Source organism: Sinocyclocheilus rhinocerous, unplaced genomic scaffold (assembly GCF_001515625.1).
Source record: "Sinocyclocheilus rhinocerous isolate Xijiao unplaced genomic scaffold, SAMN03320098_v1.1 scaffold688, whole genome shotgun sequence".
In the NCBI taxonomy this organism is placed as follows: Eukaryota; Metazoa; Chordata; class Actinopteri; order Cypriniformes; family Cyprinidae; genus Sinocyclocheilus; species Sinocyclocheilus rhinocerous.
In genome coordinates this window covers 1,897,557-1,909,957 of record NW_015651641.1, presented here as the reverse complement: position 1 = coordinate 1,909,957, position 12,401 = coordinate 1,897,557, and the positions used below count along the sequence as shown (strand labels likewise).

The following is a 12,401-nucleotide window of genomic DNA, read 5'->3' as shown; positions in this document are numbered from 1 at the left end:
GGTGTTGCCGCGGGTTGTTTTTCACGTCAAGCGACTCCAATAACATGACATTTATCCCCTGGAATGCGAATTTTAGCAGGGGAACCCCGCCAAAAAAACGTGTATTTTACCGCCCAGAACGCGATTTTTAAATGGGGACCTCCCCCCCCCGAAACGCGATTGGGCTAGTTTTGAGTAGTGATTGGGCGGGTTTTCTTGTGAAACCTGGCAACCCTGCGTTACAAACCGGTTACTGCTGTGGAATACAGGTGAATTTTCAAGCATCTTCACTCAGATCTTTTCTATAGAATTACTCGAGTAACCAAAACACCATACAATTAGCTCACTAACCATGAAGTCATACTGGGTGAAGAAAATTCAATTGTTATTCAAGAAGTATTCACTGTCTACTTCACTTTCATTTACTCACCCTAGTGTTGTTCTAATGCATGTTGTTCCCTTCTTTTTCTTTTTCAGACGACAAAAGTAGAAATTTAAAGAAATGACGTCCCGCTCGCCCTCCTCCATAATGGCTTTTTTCATAATTAAAAAGAAAACAAGTAGATAGGACAGAAATAGAACAGAGAATTCTAGTGTTAGAGGGTCGAGATGGAAGATATGTGTCTTTAACCGTTTCTTGGTTATCAAATCTTATTTAAAATAAACTTGATTGATTAAGGGATAATGTAATATATAAATACATACATACATGCTTTAAGTTCAAATTATTTTTATTGGCATAATTGGAAATATTATAGATGAGACAGAACAGAACACAACCTCTGCTCTGTGTGATACACAGGGTTTATGGATGAATTTGGGTAATACAGCATTTCTGTGGACAATAGTCATTATTCAGAAAAAAAGTTGACTGCTGAATTTACTTATTATAATCAATAAATTCGTCAAAATAGTACTTTACCTAAACTCCACATTTTTGCTTAACTCATAATTTATACAAATACCTGCTGTATGAGACCAGGCCTAGATATAGCAAATGGACTGTCCCACTACCAGTGTCAAAAATGAACTTTTTTTAATTGTAAAATTATAGAGCAGTATTTGCCTGAAATTGATTTTAAGGGGCATTTGAGAGCATTATGAGCATTAGTTCTTTCTAACCATACAAAAACATGGCATGACATTCATTTAGGTCAAATAATTCAAACATACTATAAAGATGAATATAATGTAAAATACCGAAGATCAGACTACAGATTAAAATTAGGGAATTTACTTTAATACTTTATTTTTATTTCAGGAGTGCCCTTTACAGAGGTGTCACCAGCAAGCAGCCTGACCTCTCAGTCCTCCCAAGTGGCCGAGCTGTATTAGGACTTTGTCAACACTACATCCCCCGTATCAAAGTTATTTCTATTTACATGTTTACATTATCTACATTTGTAAAAGTAAATAAATGTAAATGTATCCATGCACAATTTCTATACTAAACATGATTTTAATGAATATATTGTGCTGTTCTATTGTATTGTGGTGAAGAGTGTGAGTAGCCAAGGGTATAAATGAAGTCTGTCTCTAGTGTTTATTCTTCAATACTTCGCTTTATTAAGGGCGCTGTGCTGAAAAGTAGACATTCTGCTAGAATAAGGTGGGTAATCGCTCCTTTAGCACAACGGGACACAACGTTTGGCTAAACTACTCTTTGACCGTTAATATTTAAACTTTCAGGAAGCAATATTAGATGTTATATATTTGTATGTTTATAACAATACTTATTTAGAAAATACTAATTATTTGTTGTTTGCGATGTCTGCGGAAGTGAAGTCGCTGGCTGAGATTCTACAGGAAATACGTAAGCAGCGTTCGTGCATATTGTCCGTTCAGAACGGATTTATTCTCTAGTACAGGGGTCAGGGTCACCAAACTCGGTCCTGGAGGGCCGCTGTCCTGCAGAGTTTAGCTTCAACTTGCCTCAACACACCTGCCTGGAAGTTTCAAGTATACCTAGTAAGAGCTTGATTAGCTGGTTCAGGTGTGTTCGATTAGGGTTGGAGCTAAACTCTGCAGGACCGTGTTTGGAGACCCCTGCTCTAGTAGATGGCACTTAAAAAATAAATAAATAACAGCATCGAACACGAACGAAAGCAAGTAAAAATTTTTCCAGAATTTTATTTTTTTAGGTGAATTCTTTTAACACTGTTTGAAATGGCATAACGGGCTGAATAGCATCAGCTATTTACATTACTCAGTCACACTGAAGATGCTACACTATTTAGGTGAAGTAATGACAGTAAATGCAGAAAACAAGTACATGGCATAAGTATTTACAGCCATGCATTTAAAACACCCACAAAATGTTTTTTTTTAATTATTCAACATTTCCAGACACGAAAGCAGAGTAAAGCAAATGAGGGGTAATGGGAATTTAAAAAAAAAAAATATCACATTGTTCCACAAATATATTTCTGACTAATCCAAATGACACACTGAACACCCTGTATTTACATGTGCATCTGGTTTCGATTACATTTCTGGACCAGAAAAGCAAGCACAAAACACAAAAGTAAAAAATAAAATAAAACATTCACTGAGGACTAACGGCAAAGCAGTAACGAGTTCCATACTAACCATTTATAAATATGGAATTGCAACTTTAAAATCAAGTGAAAAACAAACAGGTGTGGGGAGATGTTGATAAGCGAGGCATCCCTCAATATGGTCTTTCTCGCCGTTCCTGACGATGGTCTCCCCTGCAAAAAATAAATAAATCATGCATTTCTGTTCTTTTGTGGCTACGAAACCTTCACACTTCCACAGAAACATACTCACTTCATATCCATTTTGCCAGGCGGTCCCATTCCTCGCCCCCTTCTTCCCATGTCATCCATAGGAGGCCCACCACGACCCCTTCCTCCAAAACCGCCTCTGTCCATGCCACGCCCTCCTCTGAATCCTCCACGATCCACACCTCTGCCTCCACGGAATCCACCGGGCCCTCCACGGTCCATTCCACGGCCGCCACGCATCCCACCTGGTCCACCACGACCACGGTCACCACCTGAACCCCAAAAGACAGTTAGTGAATACTAGCAATGCAAATACCTGAAGCACCGTTGTTTGAATACAAAGACAGTAACCTGGAGGAGGGAAGGGAGGAGGTCCAAAGCCTTCAGGTTTGGGTGCCTTGCACTGGTTACACTCCATTCTCCAGGCGAAGTTTTGGTTTCCACATCCCCTAGAAAAACAAAGACTCAAAATCAGAGGCTGAAGGCAATACATGGGTCGTTGAGTAATACTGTACAACTACTGAAATACATACGCATTTGGACACTGCCAATCTCCTGCCCTCTGTTGCATGTTTCCTCCTGTAGGTCCTCCGCGGCCCATTCCCCTGGGACCCCCACGTGGCATGAATCCTCCTCGATCACCACCTCTGCCCATCCCACCACGACCCATCATTCCTGCAGGAGAAGAGCCAATTCCAACTTAACAGACATTTCAGTAAAGAAAAACAGAAACTTAAGAGGTTTTCTGCTGCTTCTAAAACGGTGTACCTCCTCGTCCCATCATGCCACCTCGGTCTCCTCTCATTGGCATGCCCCCACGCATCATTCCCATCATGGGCTTGCGCCGGGCCATGGAAACCTTCAGCTTCTTCCCCTGGAAATCTTTTCCTAATGGGAAAACATTATTTATCTTGAGGACTCATGATGAAAGGACAGACATTCTGGAATGATTTCAGTTAAGTTCAACGCACCATCAAACCACTCGACTGCTGCCTTTGCAGATGGAGGCTCTTCGTAGGATAAGGTGGCATCACCTTTAGGTTTCCCAGTCTCTTTATCTGTATATATGTTGACAGCAGCCAGGCCCGTCCGTTTGTTTATCTTGGAAAGAAAAATGAAACAATATTCAATCATAACTTTCAAGAAATTCAATAAAAGACCATTTGACGCATGGTGTAACCCAACCCTTTACATGTTTCAGTATTAGACCAATAGTAACATGGATAAACAACAAGCCATCCATCTTTCCGAAGCCATGTCATCTTACTGAGAAAGACTATCAAGTACCCTAATGATTCCACTGTGCTTGAAAAAGTCAGCAACTTCTTCCAATGTAGCGTTCTCAGTCAGCCCAGTGATGTAGATAGTGCTGTTTTCAGAGTCATCCTGCTCCTCTGGACGTCCTGCAGAGAACAGACAGTGTTAAAAGCAGAAGTTGTTGACAAAAATAGATGAAAAGGACAAATTCAAATTTTAAAATCCAAACTTACCCTTGTCACCATCTGTTTCAGGTTTTCATCAAGCAGGAAACCAGGAGTAAAAGAAAGTGAGAAATAAGTTAGTTTAAAAGCGGAGCTTCTCAAGCACCTGACAATATTATACTACCATTTTTTTGGTCAAGACTGCCCCGGCACACTCTTTCTGACCATTCAAAGACATAAATACCATGATGCTGTTGACCCAAGAATGGTTTGATTATTGTGAAAAAGTATTAAGAGGAAACTATTCAAAAGCTACCTAGTTTTTATTCCAGTGTGCCTTAAATAGAAATATATTTGCAAAAACCCTTGAAAACCAAGGACCCAAATTGGACTCCATACCGGATATCATATAAAATTGAATAAAAGAGTGAAACACTGAAATGGTGATAATATACATGGCTGGGTCGGCCAGTTACCATTAACTCCTGATTATAAGGGCAAAAGTAGCCTTTCATTGGAGTCCACACTCAGGATTTTTAACCAATAAAAATAGGTCTGAACCATTCCTATACAACCAATGGAAAAAGTTGAAAACTCTTAATTCTAGCCGGCAGTGTAGTTCTGCAAAGCATTAATTATTTCCCTTCTGAAAAACACCCATAAAAGGTAGAGAATTCTAGTGTATGGTCTTGTGATTCTCATTAAACTTACCACCAGGCTTAATGAAGCCACCTCTGTCTCCAGCGATGCTGGGGGGAATAAGCGAAGATATGAAGGCGATATCCCTTAAAACAGCCACTTCAGTACCACAAAAAGGGTAATGGGGGCATTTTTCACAGTTCTAACTGACTCTTAAACCTCAACAAGCTCCCTTTATAAAACACAATATTGCTGAGAGTAACACTCAGTTGGGGTGCTGTAGCATTACAATGTCTGTGCACTGCGCCTGACTTGCTCGACTTACAGTTGTATGACATTAGTGGCTGAACAGTATTGGGGTTGTATAGAGCAGAAGTGAGGGTTGATCTTTATTACTACTGTAGGTGGAAAACCCCAGAAATTTGTACACTGTAATTGAGATGTAATTGTTTCAGACACAGGCCTGCTACCAACTCTAAATGAAAACGAGATTATGCAATATTTAAAACTATACCCAAATGTTGAAAATATTGGTCTTCACTAATGATCTAATCGCATGTTGGTGGCAAATGCACCAAGATGCAGGAGTAGCATGTCTGTGGCTGTATCTGAAACAATCTGCTTACATAAAGCTGGTACATGCATTTTAGTCATATAAAAAATAAAAAGCAGGTAAACCATAACACCACTTTTCTCTTTACAGAAATGTTTCTAATATAATTACACAACACACACAAAAAAAAGCTATCAAAACACTTTTATAAAAAGCGTAAACTTGTATGTTTAGGTCATTATTACAGTTTTTCTTTGGTTGCAAAACAAGATTTTCTCATTCCTGTAGGAAAAACACATTTGGAACACCTCTTGACACCACCAACTTTAAGTCCCCATTTCAAAAGGCTGCCGGCCCAGACTCAGAACTGAGTAGTGGTACTGTAAAAGTATTGATGTGTTTACATGGCTCTCACTTTGTTACCTGTAGCGTATAAATGCGACAAAGCATGTTAAAGAAAAAGTTTCATAATGCACAAGACAATTGCAATCCAAATGTGTGACAGATAAAGAAAACATACCCTTTTTTAATAGGGAAAATGAATGCAGTGTATTTGAACTGTTTGGAGCTTACCTTCATAGCCAAAATAATTTACTTTAAATGTAGTATTGCACAAGCTCAGTTAAATAAGTCTAGTAATACAACAGATATTTTAATATGCAGAGCAGGGGACATGTTAATAATGATAATATTATAATAATAATAATGAAGGGACAAGCATTTCTGTAGTAACAGTTTTGTGTCGAGCATCACTGCATTCACTTTCATATTTATTTTGTGTTAGCTTCCTGCTTTTGGCAGCATTGTAAGTCGTCTTTGGGAACCAATATCGTTTATTATAAAACAATGTGAATTTTATGCAATACTACACCTACTAGAAACATTTTCAAAACCTGCACTGATATTTATGGTCAATGCTAGTAAATGTTACCCATTTTAACACCTTTGTCTCTTTCTAAAATAACCCTAAATTTCACTTACAATTGGGAGTAAATGAGTAAAAGACTTAATGAGACTATTTGAAAATAATTCTCTACCTGCAAATCTGTGATTTGCAGGCAGACCTACAGAATCCCATTTGGAGTGATTAATAAACCTTTTGGATTTATCCTAAAGGATCACACTATGCACTGACAATGTTATTACAGCCATTTGGAGCACAGATCTAATGAACTGTGCCTTCCCCACTGTTTAATTATTTTGTTTCGTACTCTAACATCTTAATTAGGGATGCACCAAAATTTCGGCCGCCAAAAATGAAAAACAGCCGAAAATATACGGTGTGCCACACTGCCTGGCAGAGTTCAATGCGCAGGTTTCACTCTCCCTCTAGCCCTCGTCACTGCACGGTGTGATGCTCCGCTCTATGAATGTGTGTTCCGCTCGTGTACCACTCATGCTCATCGAAAAAGCAAAGTCCGCTCAAATAACGCACTGGCAGGAAATTTCTATGTAGTATACTTGTTCCTGTTTGCAATAGTGCTACTGTGCTGTAGCATGGTGTAATACAGCTGTACTGGGCAACACCCTCTCATTCACTGATCTGCTCCCATGCTCTGATAATACTGAATAAAAATAACATTTATATTTAATATTAATATATTTTCTTTCCAATTTTGTGTTACTTTCAATAAAAGTGTGGTTGTTTCATTGGCTTGTGTTTTTTAAATTCAGATGTCTTACAAAATTAGTTGATATTATTTAATAAAATAATAAATAATTATTACAAAGCATTTTCGGTTTTCGGCCAAATGCATCCAGAATTTTCGGTTTTGGCCCAGACTTTTTATTTCGGTGCATCCCTAAACTTAATAAATCTTTCATGTGAATTAAGATCCCTCAAATATATTTAATGATAAAGGGAATATGAGAGACTGAAATTATTATAACTTTCCCCAAAGCACATTCTCAATCATCTTACCTTAGGCCATAATGAGGTAGAGCTGAGAGCAGCAGCACTTTAGGATTTAAAATCAGTTTGGTATCTCGTCAAAACAATTGAGTGGATTTATTATCAAACTAAATTTTAAAAAAAGCTTCAATACTCAAGATTCTGATATATAAATTCAAACACAATTTTTGATAACAAGAAAGTCAAATTACAGTTATGACTCAAGCTTTGGCTCCAAATAATGAAGTTACATTTCTGCTGATTTAAGCATATAGCACGGCTCTCAGCCCTGTATTGCCTCTTTCAGCTCCTGTCTGAGGGAAAGAGAGGTGGTGAGGTGAGACTGCACAAACGCACACTTACCCCATGCCTCCACGGCTCATGCCCCCTCGCAGGCCACCACCTCCTCGCATCATCCCCCGGTCAAACCCACCCCGGCCACGCCCGCGGTTCTCCCCCCCTCCCATGCCTCGGCCCTCTCCAGGGCCCCCATATCCTCCAGATTCAGGGCCCGAGTAACCACCTCTGCCCATGCCGTTTTGATGGTCCTGTCTGTAATTACCTGTAAAAGAAAATTGTCTCACTAAAGCTTTCACATTTGGATAAGACAGTCTCTGCCAAACTTACTGCCAGACTTACCATACTGGTTGGGTGGTTTATAGTCTGACTGGCCATAGCCTCCTCCAGTACTGCCCTGCTGTCCGTATTGGCTAGCAGGGGGTTGTCCATAAGACGCAGAAGGTGGGGTGTAGCTGGTAGGCGGAGCCTGTTGCTGCTGGGAAGGAGTTTGTTGATATCCTCCCTGCTGGCTGTAGGAGCTCTGCTGTCCGTAGCTTCCTTGTTGGCCCTGGTATCCTCCCTGCTGCTGCTGAGAATAAGAGGTTTGCTGAGGCTGCTGGGAATACGAGCTCTGCTCATATCCAGAGGGCTGCTGGCTGCCAGAACTGTAGCTGCTTAAGGACACAAATTACAATCAGTGACCAACTCAAATACATTGCCAATCTTTAGGGGACTACGAAGAACAGAGTAAGCCCAATACCTGGGGGGCGTAGCAGAAGCAGGCTGTTGTCCATATCCAGGATATGCAGACTGGGCACTGTAACTGGCCTGCCCAGCATAAGAGGTCTGGCTATTGCTGGTCGATGAGGCAGCAGCTGTGGTGGAATCGTAGCTGCTGCCTCCATATCCCTGCACAGGCTGACTGTAGCCCTGCGGAGCGGCCGGAGTGGCATTATAACCACCTACAAAGAGTAAAAATGAAGTTACTGAATAAACACACTGCTTGGAGATACTGGAGAAATTGACCTTGGTTTGAATACCACAAAAATGGATCAAAGGTCAAAAATAACATACCACTGGCTGGTGGTTGCTGTCCATAGGATGATCCATATGCCTGCTGGCCATAACTGCTCGAGGAGCTGCTGGTCTGGGAGTAGGTCGAGTCAGCCGGTTGGCTGTATGAACCGTAACCTTGCTGTTGACCATACGACTGCTACACAACAAAAAGCAAGCATATATAGCAAGTCACTTGCACCAGGCTGCATTAACTCCTGTTTCATAATTATCTTGACAAAAAGCATGGAAAAAAGAAAAGAATTTAGGATGATGTTTACCTGAGTGCCCTGTGCATAACCCTGTTGAGAAGGCTGGGCCGCATAGGAGCTGTACCTGATAATATAAGATGGTTTTCTCAGTTTATTCATGATAAACCCACACAACTAATACATACAGGATTGCCTCATATTTTGACCAGCACATTTCCATGACTAAACATGAATGCACCAGGTGTCCATTATTAGTGAATAAGGATAAACCATCTTTATAAAGACTGCAAAAAACAAAAACGAGTATCATGAGAACCCTATATCGGTTATACATACCCCTGTTGGCTTCCAGCCTGTCCGAAACTGTTGTAATCTGCGAGAAAAACACAACATTTATTTAAAATATCAAATTCATTCACAAAAACAACGACTTTGAGTCAGAGTCGAATGAACGTACGGTCATATAACTGTTACACTTAAAACGCTTATCTTGGCTCATTCAAAACACAAATGAATAATGTAAGAAAGAAAATATAGTATAAAAAGTACATACACATATATATATATATATATATATATATACACCACACATATAGTAGTCTAAAAGTAGTGAGAGAATGGGTGGTAGGTTTCAATGAGCAAGCGCCACTCACAAATTAACACGACAAAAAAGGTAAGAATAAGAACCGTTTTGATTCTAGTGACTCCCATTGTACAACTGATGTTGAAACAGAGGAATTTTGTGATTGATATTTACAGGATTATGAATAGCAGCGGATTATTATGATACAACACATCTGAACATCATTCACAACAGACATACGAGCTGAGCTCCCGTGCTAACAATTAGCCCGCCTCTTAGCTCGAGCGTTGCCAAGCAACAGACCGGCACGTGTAAATTGGTGCTCAAAATGAAATAAGCTGGGTATAAAATAATTAAGGTAAATTCGTGTGATATCAGCTAAAGAAATTACTTGGATGTGTCTGAAGCCAAGCAAAATGTAAAGTGCCGCAGTTTTCGACCCCCTCCCCCATTTTCACACGCAGACAAACGGAACCGGTTCGAACCACACCGGCAAACTCGACAACATAAACATTTAACAGATTCATCGCGTTTTATGAAACATATAACTTACGCTACATAACTATAACTGGCAACAAAATGTATATCCACATTTACACATTTTTAAAAAATCTCTAACGTGCTATGAAACGGTACAAAAGATTTAACGCCGCTCTTACCTGCAGCAGACGCCATTTCGTGTGCCTTTGGTTGCGCTAACTGCGCATGCGTGGATGGCACTCTTCGGGAGCTACCATTTAATCAAGCGGGGGTGGACATTTATTGCAAATGTTTAAATTCCGTGAGTATTTTGGTATGAAATCCTATATATTTGTCTGAACATTAACTTTGATGCACTTTGATTGGCAAAGCACATCATACAGGAAGGAAGCTTAATATAGCGAAATTAAATATATCTGTTCATGGGTTCGTCCTGAGGATGGATTCGTCCAGAATGACCTACTTGATAGATTCCGTTTAAATAAATCCTTCACAAGAGGAATGATGCATGAAAGAAATGGTCTTAATTATATCACCATAAGCACCACTCTGCACTATTTATATAATAATAGATTGTTTATAAGCGACTGAAACACAAACGTAAATTTACAGGAGTGTTGATGAAAAACACACTAAAAACAAAACTGTAATCCCGTGACCATCTGTAAATTTGCCAGGTCTTAAACCATGAACACATGCATTGAAAAACCGAAGTGTTTCATTTTAAATATGAATAAAGTATTGTTTTAGAATTCATTTGGAACAAAACAAAAAAAATGCTACCCTGGAAAACTGCTTTACACGCTAAATGTTGTAAATTATGCTTTAATATCACATTGTAAATTATTTGTTATTTGGCATTGTTCATTGCACAGTGTAGCATTACCTACACCATAGTTTACCTGCAAAGTTTTTTTTTTCTTTCTAAGACCTAGCTAAAGCAAGCAAAAGTACATTTCAGTGTAGCATACAAAACTGTTCATTGAAAAATAGTTATGGCACTTTGAAAATTCATATGACAGTGAATGCTTATGAAGGTGTTGTACCAAATACAAGTCATATTTCTTAAGATAAATATAATAACAGGACTTTGTTGACAATCCTCAAATGACAGCACATGATGGAACCACAATTGATAATCCTGCACCTGAAACATCGGATATGGACTGGTGCAAATCGGGCTGTCAGGTTAGCGTACTGATCTGACCGCAGTGCGAGCTTCTGCAGTGCAAGAAGTTTTTTCCTAGTCAACTGCTGGGTCATTGTCCAGTGCCCAAAGGTCAATAGGTCATGATAAGCTACAGTGTCCTGTTCAAAGTGTTGTGTAGTCAGAGTAACCCATCTTGCTCAAAGACAGAGGGCAGCAGGGAGAAGTCAAAGGGGGCAAATTTGACTCCCGTTCCACTGTAGAATTTGTTCTGAAATTCCACCCTGCAAAAAGCAAAAAGTTAAAAAGAATCTATAAATAGAAGGTAGAGAAATACAGATTTCTTTATAACATAATATTTCAAAATATTCCTTTTAATTTTAAATGTAACTGAAAATATTAATATTAACTTAAAATGAGGGCTGCACAATAATGGTTAAATTATGAATATTTTGCAATAAAATATAATCACAATTATTATAACTTCATTTTTTTCCATTTCATCAGAATTTTTGCCCTTTCACATAGGCACAAATCAAGAGAACATCAACTTGCATGGTTTGCTTGCAGATTTGACAGCACAGACGTCCGTGTGAAAGAAAAACAGGCTGTTTTACACTTTTATTCAAGAAGAATATCTCAGTAGAGATTACTTACATGTTTGCCAGTGTTTTTAGCTCATTAGAGCTTTTTCTCTAATGTAGACGGCACATGTACGCATGGTTGCCAGGTTGGGGAGATTAAATAAACCACTAGGAAGAAATGTATAAATTGTGACCCTGGAGCACAAAACCAGTCTTAAGTCGCTGGGGTATATTTGTAGCAATAGCCAAAAATACATTGTATGGGTCAAAATTATCGATTTTTCTTTTATGCCAAAAATCATTAGGATATTAAGTAAAGATCATGTTCCATGAAGATATTTTGTAAATTTCCTACCGTAAATATATCAAAACTTTATTTTTTATTAGTAATATGCATTGCTAAGAACTTCATTTGGACAACTTTAAAAGCGATTTTCTCAATATTTAGATTTTTTTTGCACCCTCAGATTCCAGATTTTCAAATAGTTGTATCTCGGCCAAATATTGTCCTATCCTAACAAACCATACATCAATGGAAAGCTTATTTATCCAGCTTTCAGATGGTATATACATCTCAATTTTAAAAAATTCACCCTTATGACTGGTTTTATGGTCCAGGGTCACAATTTAAGGGAAAGCTTAAAAGCTTAAGCTCATTGGGGGATTTAAGCTCTTGACATCTGGCAACTGCATCCATATGTGCTTGTGGTCGCTTGTTACCAATGCAAGATAATGCAAATGCCAATTTAAAATGAAATGTTTTCAGGATAAACATATAGCAGGCAAATACCGCAGATGATTATGCTTAAAGGGGTCATATGATGCGATTTCAA

At 38.9% G+C, this 12,401-nt stretch overlaps 2 protein-coding genes across 7 annotated transcripts in view; both read right to left on the bottom strand.

Moving 5' to 3' along the window:
* Positions 1-2,096: 2,096 nt before the first annotated feature.
* Positions 2,097-10,077, bottom strand: LOC107713357 (RNA-binding protein EWS-like). Of its 3 annotated transcripts, none has more exons than XM_016518841.1 (16): positions 10,017-10,077; positions 9,111-9,147; positions 8,844-8,898; positions 8,584-8,722; positions 8,270-8,471; positions 7,870-8,183; positions 7,594-7,792; positions 4,859-4,896; positions 4,217-4,228; positions 4,014-4,129; positions 3,698-3,827; positions 3,495-3,614; positions 3,260-3,401; positions 3,078-3,175; positions 2,770-2,998; positions 2,097-2,690 (listed from the first exon to the last, which is right to left on the bottom strand). In XM_016518841.1, the coding sequence occupies exons 1-16, from the start codon at positions 10,030-10,032 to the stop codon at positions 2,651-2,653; spliced, it is 1,887 nt and encodes a 628-aa protein (XP_016374327.1). In that variant the 5' UTR covers positions 10,033-10,077; the 3' UTR covers positions 2,097-2,650. The 3 variants fall into 3 exon arrangements, with proteins under 3 accessions (XP_016374327.1, XP_016374328.1, XP_016374329.1); XM_016518842.1 differs by having other exon boundaries at positions 7,870-8,180; XM_016518843.1 differs by lacking the exons at positions 4,859-4,896; positions 7,594-7,792.
* Positions 10,078-10,758: 681 nt separating this feature from the next.
* LOC107713355 (V-type proton ATPase 116 kDa subunit a-like) overlaps positions 10,759-12,401 on the bottom strand; it is a 22,642-nt gene continuing 20,999 nt past the window's right edge. For all 4 annotated transcript variants that reach the window (XM_016518835.1, XM_016518837.1, XM_016518838.1 and 1 more), the window contains one exon: positions 10,759-11,268. In XM_016518835.1, the coding sequence (XP_016374321.1) occupies positions 11,166-11,268 (103 nt within the window). In that variant the 3' untranslated portion in view covers positions 10,759-11,165. The remainder of the gene's footprint in view (positions 11,269-12,401) is intronic.

Bases quoted from the DNA above. Each gene is read 5' to 3' on its own strand.
- LOC107713357 (XM_016518841.1), bottom strand. The intron at 4,897-7,593 runs GTAAGTGTGCGT...TATTCCCCCCAG, and splicing joins ATGAGCCGTGGAGGCATGGG to CATCGCTGGAGACAGAGGTG. The intron at 3,615-3,697 runs GTGCGTTGAACT...TTTTCCCATTAG, and splicing joins AGCAGTCGAGTGGTTTGATG to GAAAAGATTTCCAGGGGAAG.